At 44.3% G+C, this 21777-nt stretch overlaps 1 protein-coding gene across 1 annotated transcript in view; it reads right to left on the reverse strand.

Moving 5' to 3' along the window:
* Positions 1-21777, reverse strand: part of SPAG16 (sperm associated antigen 16) — an 826137-nt gene that overhangs the window by 781514 nt on the left and 22846 nt on the right. Inside the window, exons 4-5 of the mRNA XM_088475190.1 lie at positions 6713-6840; positions 1259-1396 (exon numbers count right to left, since the gene is read on the reverse strand). Of these exons, the coding sequence (XP_088331316.1) occupies positions 1259-1396; positions 6713-6840 (266 nt within the window). The remainder of the gene's footprint in view (positions 1-1258; positions 1397-6712; positions 6841-21777) is intronic.

The following is a 21777-nucleotide window of genomic DNA, read 5'->3' on the forward strand; positions in this document are numbered from 1 at the left end:
CCTGGCCGCTCGCATCCTACGTCATCTCCGCTATTTATTAGATTAATCGAGTACATCGAAAGGCGTATGAACTGCTCGCAGTGCTTGTGGTAACATTTTCCTACCGCAATCATGCGAGCAGTTCAGGCTAAAAGACAACCAAGTGACGTGGTCGATGACGCTGCTTTGTTAATTATGCACACCCTTAAAACGCCCGTTTTGACCGTTTGGCACGCCTGTGTCCGGATCTCCACTCCCCGTTTTCAAGCCCTTCCCCTGTTACCACCCACAAACGCCTCATTCTGACACTCAAATTAGCAGGCATTCGCTATTTTGCGAGCACACAATTTCCGACAGCAATGACTGGTTTGCGCATGCGTATTACAACCCATACGCATGCGCAGTTGTGCGAACATCGCTCGGAGTGAACGAGCGGCCGCTTACAAGCGGCTCTGAATCAGGCCCAGAGAACATAGGCATGCTGCATGTCATTTTAATCAGCAGAAACTGTTTGTGCTATCTAGATGCATCATTGTGCAAATAAGAAGCATTTGAAGATAAAAAAATGCACGAAAAGACGTGGCACTACTGAGTCATGCCATGGCATGGCACAACTAGGGCTGTTTAACGTGCCAGTAGGCTAGATGTATGTGCACCCATCTGTATGTCAGTTTCCATATCATACATGGGGCCCGATTTAACAACGATACATAACCCCCTTAGCATTCGCTATAGGGATTATATCATGCTTCCAATATTTAACAAAACAGCGGTAAACTAAGATATTTAGATGCGTTCCGAATTGCCAGCAACGGGAACACGGCAGCAACGTTGCCGGCTTGAGCTAAGCCTCCCAGGCACTGCCAGGTCCCCGCCAGGTTAAACAGTCACGTACATGCGCAGACTGACCATCACGTACCATTAAGTGTATGCAGGACGTTTCGTGCACGCGCGGTACCAAATAATTGCTTAACTGCGCAAGCAATAACACTGCGTCAACCTCTGAAACAGGCCCACACAATACATGGGACAGCGTGTACGCCCGTTTCCCAGCAATTCCTATCTATACCTCTTGCTGGAAACCATCCACAAATAGTTAAACAGAGAAGCTATTAAATACACAGTTGAATAGAGAATGGATTGAACTAACAATTACAGGGAGGCAAGTGATTATTTTATAGAAGCAAAATATATATCTGATAGAGAACCATGGACTTCTCCGGGAATGAGGCACAGGTTGCAGATGACTGCCTTGTATAATTAAATAGCTGTACTGTACCTTGCAGCAAGTTTGCATGTTTCCATTTCCTTCCTTAAATTCTTTATCTCTGAGTTTAACATCTGGTTGTGAGCGTAGACATCTGGGACGAGACCCACAGCTTCTGGCTGCAGGAGTCCTTTTTGGATCATTTCATACCTAGAGAATGCATTGAAAGCAAATGTAAATATATTAGACGCGTACAATTCAGCATTCGGGTGAATATCAGCAAGTTTATCCAATTCGGTAGTAATTATTATAGCTGACTTTCCTACATCCCTGTATCAGTCACATGGTCTCTGAAATTATTATATTTATTAATATATACTACAGATGTGTCCACATACATCTATCCTCCATGCGCTACAAATCTCGCCACACGTAACGCGGGAGCTCCATGTGCCTCGGTAGTGCCGAGCACCTTTCGTGCGACTTTTTACCTTTAAAATGCGTCTTATTCACACAGTGATGCAAATAGCTAGCACAAGCAGCTTCTGCTGATCAAGATGATATGCGGCATGTTCTGTGTGCAACTGCGGGTGTATCTGACATGTGAAATGCTACGTTACAGTGTCAGTGGCTGTAACACTGTAACGTAGCGTTTCGCATGCATCTACACCCGCAGTCGCACACAGCATACAGGCATGCTGCATATCATTTTAATCAGCAGAAGCTGCTTGTGCTAGCTATTCGCATAGCTGTGCGAATAAGACGCATTTTAAAGGTAAAAAGTTGTACAAAAAGACGCTCGGCGCTACCGAGTCAGATCACGACATGGCACGATTAGAAGGGCTGTTTAATGCGCAGGGAGGCTAGATGTATGAGGACACATCTGTAGTTGCCAGTTAAAATACTATTAAAATGTTTCAAAACAACCAATGAAAGTACGCTGGCTAAATACGAACTTACCTGATTCAGCAAAGATCGCAGATGCAAGCGTGTACGCAGTCGGACGACTGTTACGCAAAGCGATTGTGTCAAAGCCACAGTGCGCAACCGCTGAACTGCGATCAAACTGCGTACACGCAGATCAGGGTAAAACAATCGCACAGTGAGTGACGGATAGAGAGCGTTTGTGCGTGGTGACGGGGGGCTGGTCGGTAAAACACAGGCGTATCAGTGCGTTGGGACGCCGTTACAGGGGCGTGCATAAAATAGCCACTGCAATGCCTTACGCAGCCTGAGTACTCATAGCGTGCGGTGAGGTTAGCAATTCCTGAGTTAGGTCAGAGCTTGTGCAAGTGTGGGTGAGGCTGCGATGGTACGAGATGTTACCGATGGTTTGCAGTCTTGCTAAGGATTACGGATGTGTGTAAGGTGAAGTGGGTCTCCTTATGTTGTGCTGCGGCGGCATAGCGATCGCAATGGATTAGCATACTATTGTAGTGGGTAATCGCTATTGCATTCGCAGTTGCGATCCTTACCGAATCAGGCCCTTTATCTGGTTCTCTAAGATGTTGACTAGAGAGCAGTAACAGGAGGAAAGTGCAAGATGCAGTGTCCTGATTCACAGATACCATATACCCGCAGGGGTGCTGAAAGGAGGGGGTGGGCCAGTATACAAAGTACACTCCCCTAGAGACCCACAAGAAGTGTAACCATGACCCACGATGCCGTGCCAATGCCCCTGTCAGCAATGACCAAACAATCAGTTCACAATGGGATGTAGCCATGCCCCTTCCAGAAGCCACGTCCCACCGGTAGTCTCGGCGGCCCTACACAGCTGCAGTTATACAGTCAATTATAAGTCTATTTTCCACTGCTGATCATGGGCTGGGCAGTTAGCGAAGTAAGTGCCTGATACGGAGATAGATGCTATTCACTCAGCTGCTGCGACTTCGTACAAAACGGCTATAAGAAATTATGTATATGATGCGAGAGGCATCCTATGCAAAAAGATGCCCACTGCCGATTCTGTGATCCACTTCTGCGTCCAAAGTCGCTGCATCGGACATCTGACTAAACCTTACTCAGAATGTCCGGTGAAATCACCCTGTCGGAGTCAGTGAAGCTGTAATCCCCCCCCCCCATATTTCGGGAACACTGGCCGTCACCTTCTTCAAACGCCAGCACGTCAATCATGCTGCGACACTGCAAGCAACATCGCAGAACCAGATCTGTCTGTAGATGCGCATTGTGGCTCCTGTGCATTATGCAGATCTTAAAACATTGGACATGTGCGTTAACATCGCATTACCGTACATCTCTGATTCAGCCCCTAAGTTGGGATCTCTCGTGAGAACATTCAAATAAAATGTTATTCTTTTGGGGTAATGTACAAGCACTAAATATTTACTAAAGCGCGGTTACAGAGGTAGGAGTATGAGATAAGTAAGGCGAACGCAAGAATGAATTCTGTCACGGTGGGAAGTATTTTCACTTTACAAATAACTTTCATTTTGCACCAGAACAGAGAGGGTCTTGTAGTGGGACAGTGTAGTGTTTGCGCCTCCATGTTGCACTTCAGAGGAGAACAAATTTTGTAGAAAGTTATGTAATACAAAGATTTGCGTTCCCAAAAGCAACATATAGAACTAAAACAGTGCCAATATCCTGTTATGCTCATAATTAACGTAAGCCGATGGAAAAGAGTGGAAATAAAGTGGTGTGAAGTTGGACTTTAATGTAATTTTTACACAGCTTCAGACTATTTTACGTTTCCAGTTTCCAGAAACTTATGTGCACTTCTAGCTTGGAAAGGCAACCCTCGAGAGGGGCTGTAGTCAGGTTACCGGCCTCCGGAATCCCGACACTGAAAGCCCGACAAGGGACTAAAGATATCCCGACGCTTATCACTAGCCCCACACTGAAATCCCGACGCCCGTCCTACCGAACAAAGGTAAGCCGGGTGTTAGGTTGGAGCCGTGGGGGGGTGTTGTGTTGGGGAGGATCGATTTAGGCACCCCCTCGGGAAGGTTAAGGTTAGGGTAGGGAAAGGGGGGGTTAGGGTTAGGCACCACTAGGGAGAGATTGTGGTTAGGCATCCCCCCCAGGAGGGTTAGGTTTAGTGTGCGGGAAGGGGGGGGATATGGTTATGCACCAACAGGGGGGGTTAGGGTTAGGCACTAGGGGGGCAGAATAGGGTTAGGCACCACTAAGGGAGGGTTAGGGTAGGGAGAGGGGAGGGCTAGGGTGCTTACCAGCCCCAGTCAGGATTTTGATCCGTCGGTCTTCCACTGTCGGTATTTGATGTGGCGGCTATTTAGCTGCCAGGATTACATACCGATTTGCTTGAAAGCAAGGTGTATATTGACTAAAGTGCAGGATTTTAGAAGTGGAGATGTTACCCATAGCAACCAATCAGCTTCTACTAAACATATATCCAGCTCCTTCTAGAGGATAATAGCTAGAATGTGAATGGTTGCTATGGGCAATATCTCCACTTCTAAAAGCCTGCACTTTAGTAAATATACCCCCCAAGAGCAAGCATGATGTGAACTCGGTGGACCATGCAGATACAATGTTGGACAACTGCTGCTTTTTTTGGTGCTTACTGGAGGGGGGTAATTCTTAGTTGGGAGCAAAGTAAAAAAAAGCAATTAACTTTACACCTGGACAAACCATGTTGAATTGCAAGGGCTGCAAATACATTTATTTAGCATGCAGTGTAAATACTCAATACTGGCCGCTTTTGCATGTAGCCCACAAATAGTGGGCAGCTTTATTTTTACACTGCAGGTTGGATGTGAGTTTGGACACGCCCCTCTCTAACATGTTACATCTGCCCCAGCTACAGTGCAACATGGTTTTACCAAGGTGCACAGTCACTTGCTCTTTTTGATTTTTTTCTTTGCTCCCAAAATCAGAATCGGGTCCTTAGTGACCTTCCTAAATGATGCCCAGTGTTCTCATTCCAAAACATAAGTGACACTTTGCACATTATCTTTTTGCCCTATAGTAAAATGATTGCAGGCTGGGTTTCCTTCCAGGAACGAAGCTTTATTCTGCATATTATAAAAGCAATAAAATGTTTTACTTTTACCAGCTCTGCCAATGGCACATTACCTAAGGGCAGAGAGCCACATTCCCCCTGGCGTGTGACATCTGTTTATACTGGAAGCCATGCACTCTGTTTGCCTTGAACTCTGCCAAAACTGTTCTACGGAAAAGGCTGCAGCTCACATGGGCAGAATGTATAAAACACTTCCACCATCTATTTACAAGGTTCTGCACAATAAACACAGACGTCCTTCAGACATAGGTTCTTCTATTTGGATTTTTCAAAGAATCTCAAGCAGAGAATAACTTCTGGTGGTGACTGAAATGCTGTACAGATTGGTATACTTAGAGCCTACCTAAATGTGGTTGTAGACAGATGGATACGTCAGCTGTTGTGGTATACAACAATACGGGAGATTCCATCTCTTCCATCCAGGGGCGTATTTAGAATGGGTGCAGGGTGTGCGGTGCACACGGGCTCCTGGGTCTAGGGGGACCCACACCGCACACCCTGCACCCATAGTTAGTTGTACTTACCTTTCCGCACATTCTGGTGTGCTGCTCCACAGCGCCGGTCCGGGCGACCCGCGCATGCACAGAAAAGATGTCCCTGGGAAAAAGACACAGGCGCCATTTTCATGGAGACCCGCGCATGCGCAGTAGATTCTGGCATGAAGCCAAAATCTACTACGCTGACAGAGAGGAGGGGACCCAAACGGATGCTGCACAAGGATCCCCTCCTCTCTTGAGACACCCCTACTCCCATCTCTACTCCCTACTTTGTGCCATATTAATTGTGTGTGCCCCACCCCGCTAGGACGTAAGCTCTCATAATTCCCTTCCTACCACTAATACTATTAATGTGTTTTCTGCAATCACAGCATGGCCGACCATTGGTGGCACCTTACAAAAATCAACATCTTGAAAAAAAATAAACATAATCAACCTGCTTTTAGCCCAAGCTTTTGCACTTGGCCTTCATATTGTTTATGCATTTGTCGAAGAACATAATGGAAAGTTTAATTAAAAAGGGTCTATCCAGTTTTGGAGAACACCTCTTTAATTTACCTTGCCTCCACACAACCGCTGCCCTCACCCCGTAACAAAAATATCCCAAATCACTGTGTGCGCAGCAATCAAATGTCCCTACCCCCTACTTACTACACATGGCATTAAATTAGAGAGGGGCTGTGGTGGACTGACCCCTTATAGGACATGAGTAACTGCAATAATAACTTGCACTTAGATCTTTATAACATCTATTCTCTCATTCTCCTCTTCTGCTCCTATTTAGCAATCGCCTCTATTTCTTTTAGACACATCTGCCCACAACCTATATATTATATATACACACGAGAGAGAGAGAGAGAGAGAGAGAGAGAGAGAGAGAAAGCGAGAAAGCAAGAAAGAGAGAGAGAGAAAGAGAGAAAGAGAGTGAGTGTTTTTCGTGTCCTCTGCACTCTAGTCCAATAATGGACAATTTCATTGGCTTTTACGACCCTTAGATGTTGTTGCACTAGATACCATGACACTTACCATTCCGTCTGAAAGCATTCCAAGGTTTTCATCATCCCCATTTTAATCAGAAAATTGCGAAGAAAATCGTCCACCACTTCTGGTTTGTGAGACGCAGGTCGCTGTGAGGAGAGGGGGGATCTGTATGACTGCAAGAGGAGAAATAAGAAAAACAGAAATGATGGTTAGTAACTATGCTGCATTAGACAAGGCCAAGAGGATTATGACCGGAAACATCATAAAGTAAAAAAGAGAAAATACCTGCGACATGAGACCTGTTACTCACGGTTTGATTTTCTTTCAAACAAATGTTCTGAACACTTTATATGTAGTTTGTCTATAATTCAACCAACAGCGATCCAAAGCAAGGAAGAGGTATTTATAAACCTCTCATAAGTCACATGAACACATTCGATATTTAAAAGGTAGCTTATAGTTGTTATTTTGGTATATTATTGCTTAATTCAACAGAGCAGGACTCTAACTGCAGTTTATCAGACCCTGGTCATATATTTACGTGTTACATATCAATAGGGGTGATGTAGAGATGACAGCAAATCTGTTTGCAGAGAGCATGCTCTGCAAGTACCAGCAATGCAGAGCCATACGCGGTGCACTTGCATCTACACTTGTGACAAATGGGGTGCAACTGGGCTGCATTAGGGTGTTGCTGTCATGTAGGTAAAAGATCTAGACAGAATTGCAGGCCATGCAGAGCTGGATGGAAGTGCAAATATGCGGCAGGTATAGGCTGTTGTAAGTCTGCCCTGATCTATGACCAGCAGCAAACTAAACGTATATGGATAGGGGCGGTAAGTAGCCTAACCCTACCCCTTCCCCCCCCCAACCCTCCATTAGTGGTGTCTAACCCTAAACCCCCCCCCCTCCCCGTAGCCTAACCCTAATCTCCCCCTGGGGTCCATAAAACGAACCCCCTTCCCACATCTAACACCTGCCCCGCTTACCTTTGTTCGGGATGCCAGCTGTCTGGATTTCGGCATCGGGCTAAAGATAGGCGTCAGGATTTCAACGCCTATCTTTAATCCCGGGTCAGGCTTCTGACGTTGGGATTCTGCTGGCCGCCGGTAAATTAGCTACATCCCTTATTTTGGGTAGGGCACCAATCAATAGAGAAGGCACATCTGCGTGCGTCCAAAAAGGGGGCGTGGTCTCATGGAACACCACCCTTTTCAACACTGAAGGGGGCGTGTCCTACACTCCTGGAGATGCTAGGCTGCTACCCCCAAGCTCTCCCTGCCCTGTGAGCAGATGCCATGCACATGCGCATGGCATCTATTCATCCTGCGGTGAGAGTGTTCAGTCACAGCTTTTCTCCCCCTTGAGACCCTGCAGGCTGCGGCCTACGGGCTGGACGGTGGGACAGGGGGGGGGCGGGACAGATGTATGGGGCTCTGGGAAGTGATAAAGTGGAGAGTGATAAACGACCAACCAATCAGCTCCCAACTGTCATTTTTCAAACACGGCCTGTAACATGACAGTTGGGAGCTGAGTGGCCAGTAGTTTATCACTCTCCATTTTATCACTTTCCAGAGCTTCATACATCTGCCCCAGGGAGAGGTGCATCAGCCCCCGCATCCCCGTTGCATAGCGCAGCACCTAGAGAGGTGGGGCACCGCAGGCCTGCCCAGATAAGAGTGTCATCAGCCAAGCAGGAACGCTACGTGAGAAGTTAAGGATGACTTGCGCGGCATTCTGTATCACTACCAGAGAGTATAATTTACTAACATTGCTTAAAACGTTATATATAATATAGCCTCCAGTCACACATTGGCTTTCTTTGCCTTACCTACACTAGACAGATAAAAGCAAATTCCTGATTGGTTGGCATAGTTTGATACAGGCTGAACACCAAAAACGATTGTATAAAAATAAATACTTTTTAGCTGTAAACACACAAACTACCTGTAGTAACAAGTATACCAAATAGATGCGGTGTGTATAATTTAGTATAAAAACCAGGGTTATATTATATATAATATGTCTATCTCAATTCATCCGCTGAGTTTAGGTAATGTTTATGAACATCAGTTAATAGAGAGGTGTCAATAGACAAAGTAAGAGACATTGCTGATTAAAGCACGGACATACAACATACCTGATACTGAGATTTTTTTAATTACAAACATTTAAAAAGGCAGCAGGTAGTAATGGATGTGCCATTTGTGTTTGTTTAGTCCCTTTCCAAAATAATGCAGCATATGGCGCCACTTACAGGATGTGAACTGTACTGCAAGTCATCAAAGAATCTTGTAGTTTGTTACAAGCAATTTGTTAAACAATATATGTTAATTCTCTACACTTATTATGTCCATTATTTAGAGACAGATACTAATTCATGTCAGTGCATTCTTAATAAAAGAGTAGACCCATTTTGTAAGAATTCTAGATAACATAAAGCATAATTATTAATAGCATTTATTCATATGGTGCTTTAAAAGGTCCTCAGTGCTGTACAGCACATATATACAAAACAGGGCAAGCAAAGTAACAAAATGACAAATATATAAAAGTGTTTACATTACCTATTGGCTGAGGTAGTGAGGCCAAGGTGAGGTATGAAACAAGAGGGAGGGGTGTGCTCACAAGAGCTTACAATCTAGGATGTATCTAGTCCTCTCTTTAACGTTGGACTGCAGAATGGAAAGCTAAAAATAGGTCTTACAATCATTGCGAATTTGCATTAGCAAGACATCAATATATTTTGTGCATATTAAGTATTCATTTTAATTACTTGTGCATCAGCTTTGTGTTAAGTTGACGGGTTTCAGAAAGAAAACTATGAGGGATATTCAATATGGGAGCGAAAAGTCCGTGCTGGACTTTTCGCTCCACATCGGAGATTTTTCAGGGATAAAGTATCGGGCGTGCGCCCACTTTATCCCCGTATTCAATATCAAATCTACGAAAACGGGACCTGGCGAAGTGGGATTTGCGATAAACTACGAAATTTTCCTTGAAAAAATTGTAGGACACCCCTAAAGTTGTAAAAACATGGGGGATCACTATGGGTACCAGCCTGCAAATGAAAGTCGGGGATTTAAATAGCCGCAGCAGGTGTTTTTTTCCTGACATTGAAGAAGTGATGCAGAAGAGTACTTAGGTTATTTTTTTCATTTTTTTAAGTCGTCCCATCAAATTTGGGGTACATAAATGAGTACTAGCATATTTTTATGTCCCTAAAATAAGTTTTTAAAAATTCTGCAACTATGCACCTGCCGCTAATAGCCTACCGGTATTCTAGAATACACCTGCCGCATACTTGCAGAATAGCCCTGAACCTATTTCCCTATTTTTAAACACTTTTTTTCCCATTTTTTTTTTTATTCACCCCAATTTTTAAATTAATTTTTTGGGGTGTCCCTTTTTTTTTTTTTTTTTTGACACAGTTCTTTTTAAAATGTCATTCCCAGGGGTGCAGGCTATTTTTTTTAAGCCTGCACCCCTAAACCCCAATTCTGCACTTTTTTTCGCCACCTTTTCAGTGGTGAAAAGTTATCACCGTTTTTTTTTCAAAGACTTTTCGAACCTGCGAAAAGTCTTTGAAATTGAATACGGTGTAAAACTAAAACCTGCTATAATGACGTCATAGGTGCGATATTAACGCAAAAACTGAGTTTTCGCTCCATATTGAATTTCCCTATATATAGGGCTGGACGAGCCTATCGTGTTCAGAGAAATGGGTCCCAAAACAGCAAAAGAAGAAAAAAAAAAAGCATGAATGCAATAGAAATGACAGAAGAAAAATCTTCAGTGACGGATTTTACCTTGGGGCTTCAGGTCCCTCAGTAACATCCATCACCAGCAGAAAGCCCCCAGCCCCTGCACTTCACATTGGAAGCCCTTTCTTCTGCTAATCACAAGCCGTACTGACTGTCCCAAGTGGAGGTGTTTTCTGCCCCTGGGACTGTCTGGATGGTCATTAGCAGAAAGCACTTCCAATGTGAACCTGCTTCAGCTGCTAGAACGCCAGCGTTACCTAGCTTCTAGGGCAGTGACTCCAAATCTCGGTCCTCAAGGCACACCAACAGTCCAGGTTTTAGTGATATCCATGCTTAAAGCACAGATGGTTAAATCTAAATAAATGAGGTACTAATTAAGTCACCTGTGCTCAAGTATGGCTACCCTTAAAACCTGGACTGTTACGGTGCCTTGAGGACCGTGGTTGGGAACCCCTGTTCTAGGGATTGCAGCCAGTGCTTCTAGGGGCTGTAGCCAGTGCTTCCAGGGGCTGCAGCCAATGCTTCTAGAGGCTGCAGCCAATGCTTCTAGGGGCCGCCAGTGCTTAAAGGGGCTGAAGCCAATGCTTTTAGAGGCTGCCGCCAGTGCTTCTAGGGGCCGCCGCCAGTGCTTCTAGGGGCCGCCGCCAAAGCTTCCAGGGGCTGCCGCCAATGCTTTTTAGGGGTAGCCGCCAGTGCTTCTATGGGCCGCCAATGCTTCTAGGGGCAGCCGCCAATGCCAATGCTTCTAGGGGCCACCGACAATGCTTCTAGGGGTTGCAGCCAATGCTTTCTCCAGATGCAGGGTATTGTGCGCAATGCGCAATAGATACTTATGGAGTCTGGACAGGCACTGACCTGAGCTGCAGCCCAAGCAGCTCCACGGACTTAAAATGGTAACAGTAATAATAACTAAAAAAAAAAAAAAGGTAGACAAAATAAATGCAGATAAAAAAAAAAACTATAGTGTAGGTTTTACCTATGAGAGCTTATAATATGTTGGGAAAAGGGCAAAGTTGAGACAAGAGATGCGAGACGGTCTCAGAGTTGAGAGCCCGTGTGCAGCCTCTGTGTGGTCCCCTCCTCTCTAGCAGCGCAGCAGACTCTCGCTTTGTGCCAGAGTCTACTGCGCATGCACAAGTCACTGGCAACATGGCGCCTGCGCTATGTTCCTGAAGACATCTCTACTGCACCGCCACTCCATTCTTCCAGTGATTTTAGATCTGTAGCACTGGTCGGCACAGAACTCCAGGAAGGTAAGTATAATTATATGGGTGTAGGGCCACCCTGTACCCAGCGGTTCGTTGCTCACAGTGCGAATTGGGACAGTAACATTGATGTACCAGTGCTATTACTATAAGTGGTTGTAGGTTATGCTCTAACAAGAAGGTAAGTTTTTAGAGAGCATTTAAAGATTTGAGTGCTGGGAAATAGTCAGGATGGATGTAGCCAAAATACTGAGAAGTCTTGTAGACTGTGTGAGAGGTGGATATCAGGGACAAGGTGCAGCTCACAGACAGATCGGAGAGAACCTGAGGGAGAGTACTTAAAGACAAGATTTGAGATGTATGAAGAAGTGATGTTGAGAGTTTTGTAAGTGTCCATATGTAAGCAGCAGAGAGCTACTGTAGCTGGTCAAGAAAAAACCCTTGTTGGTAGAGATACAGAAGGATTAGATGGATAGGTGGGACTCACACAGGGAGTAAGGCAGAGAACGTGTAAGAGGTAGAGATACAGAAGGATTAGATGGATAGGTGGGAGTCAGATAGGGAGTAAGGCAGAGAATGTGTAAGTGGTAGAGATACAGAAGGATTAGATGGATAGGTGGGACTCACACAGGGAGTAAGGCAGAGAATGTGTAAGTGGTAGAGATACAGAAGGATTAGATGGATAGGTGGAACTCACACAGGGAGTAAGGCAGAGAACGTGTAAGAGGTAGAGATACAGAAGGATTAGATGGATAGGTGGGACTCACACAGGGAGTAAGGCAGAGAACGTGTAAGAGGTAGAGATACAGAAGGATTAGATGGATAGGTGGGACTCACACAGGGAGTAAGGCAGAGAATGTGTAAGTGGTAGAGATACAGAAGGATTAGATGGATAGGTGGGAGTCACACAGGGAGTAAGGCAGAGAATGTGTAAGAGGTAGAGAGGTATTAGATGGATAGGTGGAACTCAGGGAGTAAGGCAGAGAATGTGTAAGTGGTAGAGATACAGAAGGATTAGATGGATAGGTGGCAGTCAGACAGGGAGTAAGGCAGAGAATGTGTAAGAGGTAGAGATACAGAGGGATTAGATGGATAGGTGGGAGTCACACAGGGAGTAAGGCAGAGAATGTGTAAGTGGTAGAGATACAGAAGGATTAGATGGATAGGTGGAACACAGACACAGAGTAAGGCAGATAATGTGTAAGTGGTAGAGATACAGAAGGATTAGATGGATAGGTAGGAGACAGACAGGGAGTAAGGCAGAGAATGTGTAAGAGGTAGAGATACAGAAGGATTAGATGGATAGGTGGGACTCACACAGGGAGTAAGGCAGAGAATGTGTAAGTGGTAGAGATACAGAAGGATTCGATGGATAGGTGGGAGTCAGACAGGGAGTAAGGCAGAGAATGTGTAAGAGATAGAGAGGGATTAGATGGATAGGTGGAACTCAGGGAGTAAGGCAGAGAATGTGTAAGAGGTAGAGATACAGAGGGATTAGATGGATTGGTGGGAGTCAGACAGGGAGTAAGGCAGAGAATGTGTAAGAGGTAGAGATACACAAGGATTAGATGGATAGGTGGAACTCAGGGAGTAAGGAAGAGAATGTGTAAGTGGTAGAGATACAGAATGATTAGATTTATAGGTGGGAGTCAGACAGGGAGTAAGGCAGAGAATGTGTAAGAGGTAGAGATAGAGAGGGATTAGATGGATAGGTGGGAGTCAGACAGGGAGTAAGGCAGATAATGTGTAAGAGGTAGAGATACAGAGGGATTAGATGGATAGGTGGGAGTCAGACAGGGAGTAAGGCAGATAATGTGTAAGAGATAGATAGGGATTAGATGGATAGGTGGAACTCAGGGAGTAAGGCAGAGAATGTGTAAGAGGTAGAGATACAGAGGGATTAGATGGATAGGTGGGAGTCAGACAGGGAGTAAGGCAGAGAATGTGTAAGTGGTAGAGATACAGAAGGATTAGATGGATAGGTGGAACTCACACAGGGAGTAAGGCAGAGAACGTGTAAGAGGTAGAGATACAGAAGGATTAGATGGATAGGTGGGACTCACACAGGGAGTAAGGCAGAGAATGTGTAAGTGGTAGAGATACAGAAGGATTCGATGGAAAGGTGGGAGTCAGACAGGGAGTAAGGCAGAGAATGTGTAAGAGATAGAGAGGGATTAGATGGATAGGTGGAACTCAGGGAGTAAGGCAGAGAATGTGTCAGAGGTAGAGATACAGAGGGATTAGATGGATTGGTGGGAGTCAGACAGGGAGTAAGGCAGAGAACGTGTAAGAGGTAGAGATACAGAAGGATTAGATGGATAGGTGGGACTCACACAGGGAGTAAGGCAGAGAATGTGTAAGTGGTAGAGATACAGAAGGATTAGATGGATTGGTGGGAGTCAGACAGGGAGTAAGGCAGTGAATGTGTAAGAGGTAGAGATAGAGAGGGATTAGATGGATAGGTGGGAGTCACACAGGGAGTAAGGCAGAGAACGTGTAAGAGGTAGAGATACAGAAGGATTAGATGGATAGGTGGGACTCACACAGGGAGTAAGGCAGAGAATGTGTAAGTGGTAGAGATACAGAAGGATTAGATGGATTGGTGGGAGTCAGACAGGGAGTAAGGCAGATAATGTGTAAGAGATAGAGAGGGATTAGATGGATAGGTGGAACTCAGGGAGTAAGGCAGAGAATGTGTAAGAGGTAGAGATACAGAATGATTAGATGGATAGGTGGGAGTCACACAGGGAGTAAGGCAGTGAATGTGTAAGAGGTAGAGATACAGAAGGATTAGATGGATAGGTGGGAGTCACACAGGGAGTAAGGCAGAGAATGTGTAAGTGGTAGAGATACAGAAAGATTAGATGGATAGGTGGGAGTCAGACAGGGAGTAAGGCAGAGAATGTGTAAGTGGTAGAGATACAGAAGGATTAGATGGATAGGTGGGAGTCAGACAGGGAGTAAGGCAGAGAATGTGTAAGTGGTAGAGATACAGATGGATAGGTGGCAATCAGACAAGAAGTAAGGCAGAGAATGTGTAAGAGGTAGAGATACAGAAGGATTAGATGGATGGGTAGGAGTCAGACAGGGAGTAAGGCAGAGAATGTGTAAGTGGTAGAGATACAGAAGGATTAGATGGATAGGTGGCAATCAGACAAGGAGTAAGGCAGAGAATGTGTAAGAGGTAGAGATACAGAGGGATTAGATGGATAGGTGGGACGAGGCAAAAAAAAAGGAAAGAATGGAGTCATGAAGGTCAATGGAGAAAATGGTGCACAAGACAAGAGATGAATAACAGTGTTGAAAGCAGCAGATAGGTCCAGGAGGAACCCTTATACTTTGTAATAAGTAGATCATTGATCTACTCAGTGGAATTTTTTTGGGGGGGAGGGGGGGAGCCCAAGTGCAGAGCGTCAAGAAGATAGTTCGGTGAGAGACAGCCAGATAGGTGTCCAAGTAGTTTGTAGACAAAGATGATGTGAGAAATAGAGGAGTAGATGAAAGAGCAGTTGAATCAAGAATTGATTCTTTGAGTATTTGTGAGATGAGAACATGTTTATAGGAGGATGAGAATGTGACTGAAGAGAGACACGTTACATAGGTGAGCTAGAGGCATTCGGGGGGGGGGGAGTGGGAGCAAAGAAATTGATAAATCGAGGGAGCATGTTTGGAGCAAGATGGTAGGAAGAGTGCAGATGCCTTGTCTTTAGTTACAGGGTAGAATGAATGAAGCGTGGTTCAGCGAGTGCATAAGCTGGTGGCTTGGGTGTATGGATCCTGGCATGAGGAGCAATTCTGTAAATTGGATTCAATTTGGTCTTTGAAGTAGATGATAAGGGCTTGAGCAGTGAGAGTGGAAAGGGTGGGTAGCGAACTGTTTAAGTTGGGAAGGATTTAACTAGTAAAGAAGTGTTCGGGGGTTGCAATACAATGGAAAGGGCGCAATTGCAAGATGAATAGATAAACTTATAGTATAGGAAGTTAGCCCTGAAGGGATTCTTCTACCAGTGGTACTGTGATAGCATGTTTGCAGAAGTCGGTTATCTATTGTGCCATGCTAAATGTTTGGATAGTGTGCGGGCACAGTATTTAGGTGGGTATGAGGCAAGGTGAGGTTGAAGGAAAGGAAGGCCACTTTAGTGAAACTAGATATGAGCTGACTGTCAATCACAGTGGGTGGGAGATGAAGTCCACTGAGATAAAAAGGAAGCAAAATATGTTTTGCAGTGGCACTGGAGTTGTCAATGGGAATGTTGACATCATCTAATATAAGTGAAGTAGATCAAAGGATAGAAAATATTTTAAATGGGCAACAAATCTGGCAAGTAATTGGGAGACTGGATCCGAGGAGGGATAAATGACAGCAACATGAAGGTGGAGCAAAGTGAAGAGACACAAGAGAAGATGAATGGTTTATGAAGTGCATTTTATATGGTGCAAAATGAAGAAAGGACCATCCTCTGCCGCCACCAAGGAATGGTGGGGGGGAGTAATTAGAGCATGGAGTTAAGCTAACGAGCTGCAGCTGTAAAACTGGGTGTCACCTTTAGTGCAGCGTTATCTGGTCCAAAGACAAGTACTTGCTGGCATCACCACAACCCTCACAATGCTCATTTTAATATCAGGAGTGTTCTGTACAGTATTTATAGAGACCATTCCTTTACAGTGGCTAATGACATTCTGAACACTTAATTAACCAGTCATCCTCCTGCTCCAAATTTGCAAGTGGATTTTAAACTTGCAGAAATTAGCACTAAATCTGATTGTTACTCCTCATAAAAATAAGGGATAAAACACTTTACTGCAATTACAGTTGCAGTCAGGCACAAAATACTTTTTGGCAACGAAATGCTGATATTTCACTGGGTGTTCCACATTATGAAGATGCAATATTTCCATTCACATTCAAATCAATACAGAAAAGTTATGTACAGTGCTCCATCCTATACAGATTTTGCTTTCAATTTAAAACAAATTATCTATGTGCGTGACATTGCAAACATAACGGCGCAAGAATGTATTTATTTAAAATATATATATATATATATATATATGTATATTTGGTTTGCCACAACTGCACATACAGCAAAGACTCTGTATTAGGCTCTGTATTAGGCTCTGTATTAGGCTCTGTATTAGGCTCTGTATTAGGCTCTGTATTAGGCTCTGTATTAGGCTAAGTAGCCACTGGTGGTAAAGTTATGTATTTAACAAGTTCTTTAATGCAAGCGAAATACATATAAACAGGTGTGAAATTAAAAATCATTGTACTAAATTGCACCTACTGTACATATGTGCCTTGTTTTTGGTGCATTTAACTTAAAGTATTTGCACTGCTGTGCTTTATATTGCACAGTTCTTGTTCATTATCTAGGATCACTGCATCTGAAACATGTTAATATAGCGGAATCACATGGTGGTTCATTGTCACTGGGGCTGGGGGGTTTAATATTAATACCCAATTATTATTATTTTTTTACCACTGGGGTGGTAGATGAGGAACTTTAATAAAGATCTACAGACACCGAGGTGGTGGGGGCAAGAGCACTGGGGGATCTATTACTATTAGGGGGCAGGGGGGTTACAGCCATTGAGGGATCTATTACTAAATGGGAATATAATGCCATGGCACAGGGGAAAGGTTTGGTGCCAGGGCTAATGTTTCCGTGGGGACCTATAGACACTGTGGGCGGATCTAGACCACACTAGATGTATTTTTGTTCACTAAAACGCTTAAGTATACTTTTGAAAATATTTTTTTTAATTAAAAAAAGAAAGTATATATATCTTTTTTTTTTATACTGTATGTCAGTTTTAGCAAAATAAAATAAAAAAATAGTCAGTAGGTGACCCCCTACTTCAAGTGGCGTGGGTCCCTTAGCAGCTCAGCTTCTGCATTACAGTAATATTATTAGAGACCAGAAGACAGTTTGGTTTATATGAGAATTGTAACTGCTGGGCTTCACTAACTTTAAATGTGGCACAGAAGTGTGTACCTACCGCCCATCATTTAGGACACGGATGTGTAACGGGCAGGCAGCGTCCCAGCCCACTCTGGGACTGCTGGTGAAGAATGTGATCAGAGGAGCCACTTCCACATACTGTAGCAAACAGCCGTATTCAATTTGAGACGAGCAGCGATACTTTTTCGCGGCCCAGACTTTCCGCCTACTTCACCTGTTTTGTAGGCGGAAAAGTATCGCGCGCGTGCCTGCTTTAACCCGTATTCAATTTGAAAGTACGCGAAAACAGGACCCGGCGAAACTTGAACATGCGGAAAGTACTGTCAGATTTGGGGAAATCAGCCTGACACCCCACAAAAGATGCTCTGACATTGGGGGTTAGCTATGGTACCCCCCAATTTGGCTTGCTGAAGGTATTTGGTGCTTTTAAACGGGCTCAATAGCTGCTAAATAGCGTTTTTCTATACGTGGGGCAGAATAGTATTCAGGAGTATTTTTTCCTGAAAATAACTTATCCCAGCAAATTTGGGGTACTTGAAAATGGGGGTCAGCATATTTAAAAGTTGCTAAAGTGAAGTTGAAAAAATCATGAAAAATCCACCTGCCACAAGCACCTGCAATCAATAAAAACACCTGGGGCATACTTGGGGACCCCCCCCAGAGGCAAGTTCGCTAGTTTTTAACTTTGTAGCCCAACATTTTTTTTTTGCCCCCTTTTTCAAAGTCATTTTTTGGGGTGTCCTTAAGTGTTTTAAAAAATTTTTTGACAGTTTACCTTTGGGGGACTGAAGGCTGCAGGGGGGGTTCCCGCAACGTTGCACCCCAAAACCCCAATTCTGCACTTTTTTCCGCCTGCCATTCATAGGCCAAACTTTTTCGCCTAGTACATTGCATTGACTTTCCGCCTAGGCGGAAAGTCTTTCAAATTGAATACGGGGTAAAAGCAAAACAGGCAAAAATGACGTCATCAACGAAAAAGTATCGCAGATCCGGATTTTTCGCCTCAATTTGAATATGGGCCATAGTTGCACAGTGCAGGAGAGACAGAGGAAATACAGATCCATCCATGGAAGAACGATGATTGCGGAGTCCTGGCTGACAGGGTGTTCATTTTGGGCAAGGTGGTATTAATTAGTAACACACTGATTAGCAGGGCGCTAATAAATAAATGAATGTACATCAAACAAATTAGTGAACAAATGAATTTTATAGAGCTGCAAACACACATGTGAACCTGTGTAAGTTCACAAAAAAAAATACAAAGCTAATCACCAAAAATTTAACAGGTTTTGAGCTAATTTAGACTATATCAAAAATGTATAAGAATACTATTCAATACTATTACCAAATATGGCAGAATCAAATAGGATAAAGACACCAGAATAATTTTAAATGTATTTATATTAAATAATCTAATTCATAAAAAACATAGAAAGCTTACATATTCAGGGGTTCCAACACCAGTAAGGAATGTTGCTTTTTAGGTGAAATTTTTTTTTTCATATATAAGGATCAAAAAAACAACAAAATCTTTATATATTATTTTTATTATTATTATTATTATTATTATTATTGAGAGAAAGAAAGACGACAAGTTTACATTATGATTTAAGGGGGATGGGTATGAAATCATGGCGGCTTAACAGCCGCCGGGATGAATTGTCAACGCCTGAAGCCCAACAGAGGAGAATCCTGATGGAGCATGTAAGTACCCTAACCCTACCCTTCTCCTCCCCCTAACCCTCCCTTAGGGGTGCCTAACACTAAAACTCCCGGGGTGGTGCCTAACCCTAAGTCCCCTCCCCTGTGGTGCCTAAACGTAACCCTTCCCCCGCTGCACCCTAAACCTAACCCTCCTGGGGGGGTGCCTAACCCTAACCTCCCCCTAGTGGCGCCTAACCCTAAATTCCCCTGGGAATGCCTAAACCTAATCCACCCCCAAGCGGCTAAGTGCTAAGGACGGCCGAACTTCCCTCGATCGGTCCGGCGCCCTTTTGCATTCCAGCACCAGGATTAAGATAGGCGTCAGTATTTCGGCGGCTATCTTAAGTACCTTGTCAGGCTTCTGCTGTCATGATATAGACCGGCGGCATTTGGTCCACCAGTCTATAAACTACATCCAATTTAAAGTATTTCATATACTAAGATCAAGATGCTTATTTTAGATGTATATTTTGTAATTGATTGTATGAAAGGATATAAAAATATTTAGCTCTGTACCAGCACAATGGGAGACTCCTGTGTGTTCAGGTGTTAACTAATGAGACATTATGGGAACGAATCAAGAAGAGTGAGGACTTGTATAAATTGAGCTGTTTGAGTCCTGGAGGCTTTACTCTTTGATAAAGCTTCCATTGGAGGGAGCAAAACCGTTTAGAGGACTTCAGAGGACTGTTCTTAGTTAATCTGCCACTTGGTGGGACTTTGGGGGTCATTCAGACCCGCTCGCGAGCGGCAGTACGCTCGCAGGCGGGTCGATGTTCCCCACTGCGTATGCGCACGACGGAGGGAGCTCCGTCGTGCGCATGCGCGAGACCCGGACTGCGACAGCCAAGCTGTCGCTCCGGGTCTCGCACCAAAGGGGGCGTGCTGTCGATGTTGGGAACGCCTACCGTCTGAAGCCGGCCCCACTGACTTCACTAGTGATATCAGTGGGAGTGATTTTGGCTCTGATAGAGCCAAAATCACTCCAGGGCTTGCGGCAGCGAGACCCTACCGCTGGGTCTCCGTCGCAAGCCCGATGGTCGTGATGGTCAAGACCATCGCGACCATCATCATGGACGCTCGCTATAGCTGTGGGTGGTAACCCACAGCTATGCGAGCGTCCATGAGGACGCTCCAAAAAAAGGTAGGAGGGCCCTGATTCAGAGCGAGCGCTCTGGTCAGAGCGTTCAGCTCTGAATCAGGCCCTTTGTGCGGCCGGTCCATGTATCTCCGGTACCTTAAAGAGGAGAGAAGACGTAGACTGGCCTATTCTGTAAGCCGGGAGAGTGTTCTTTCTGCAGTGTGGTGAAGGGCTGTCACAGGCTGGCTGAATTACTGCCCAGGAGAACCGCTTGCACATTTGAGCGATTACTTAACCACTGTAACATCTTAGCCCGATGGGGCTCCAAATACACCTGAACCGGAGCTTATTAAACAGAGGAGTGGACGCTCAAATAATCTTACCTTTACAGTCTAATGTGGTGAGATCTTAAAGTGACATACTTTGCTCCCTTAACATTATATTTGGGAAAAGAACCGGCTTATTGGACATACCCACCTCTACATATAATTGTGCAGATTTTTTAGCATATTATAGAGTGTATAGTACACCTGAATATGTAAGCTTTCTATGTTTTTTATGAATTAGATTATTTAATATAAATACATTTAAAATTATTCTGGCGTTTTGTACTTATTTGGTTCTGCCATATTTGGTAATAGTACTGAATAGTATTATTATACATTTTTTTATATACTCTGAATTAGTGCGTAACCCGTAAATATTATGGTGATTGGTAGTCACTAATTGTTACTCAGTGGGCATTTGAGGCTAATTAGTGATCATTGGTTGTGAATTAGTAGTGGGTGCCCACTGGTGGAAGTTTTGAAATACATGTGGAATCAGACAGCATCTGGGCAATATTGGGGTTAGGAAAAGGTCTGGGTGCCTTTTAGGGGTATATTTTGAGAATTTTCTCTAAATGGCCTAAAAGTATTTTGGCGTTTGGTGGCAATTCTGTGGCCGTTTTCCTCCTACAGTTTAGAAACGTGCAGAGGGGACAAAGGGTCTGATTCAGAGCCGGACGCTATTTGCGGTCGTTCGTTCAGAAAAAAGGGGTGGCTATTCAAATAAACCGTTCGCTCTTTGCGGTCTGTTCACGCCTCTATGTCTGAACGAGCGAACAAAACTTGCGGTCGTAATTTTGAAATAAACGCCCCCTGGCCGCTCGCATCATACGTCATGTCCGCTATTTATTAGATTAATCGAGTACATCGAACGGCGTCTGAACTGCTCGCTATTCTTGTTGTTAGTTTTTCCTACCGCAATGTTGCGAGCAGTACTGACTTAAAAAAAACCAAGTGACGTGGGCAATGACGCTGCTGTATTAATTATGCACAGCCTTAAAACGCCCGTTTTGACCTTTAGGCACGCTTGCGTTCTGATCTCCACTCCCCGTTTTCAAGCACCTTCC

Source organism: Taudactylus pleione, unplaced genomic scaffold, assembly GCF_031769625.1.
Source record: "Taudactylus pleione unplaced genomic scaffold, aTauple2 ptg000164l, whole genome shotgun sequence".
Classification (NCBI taxonomy): Eukaryota; Metazoa; Chordata; class Amphibia; order Anura; family Myobatrachidae; genus Taudactylus; species Taudactylus pleione.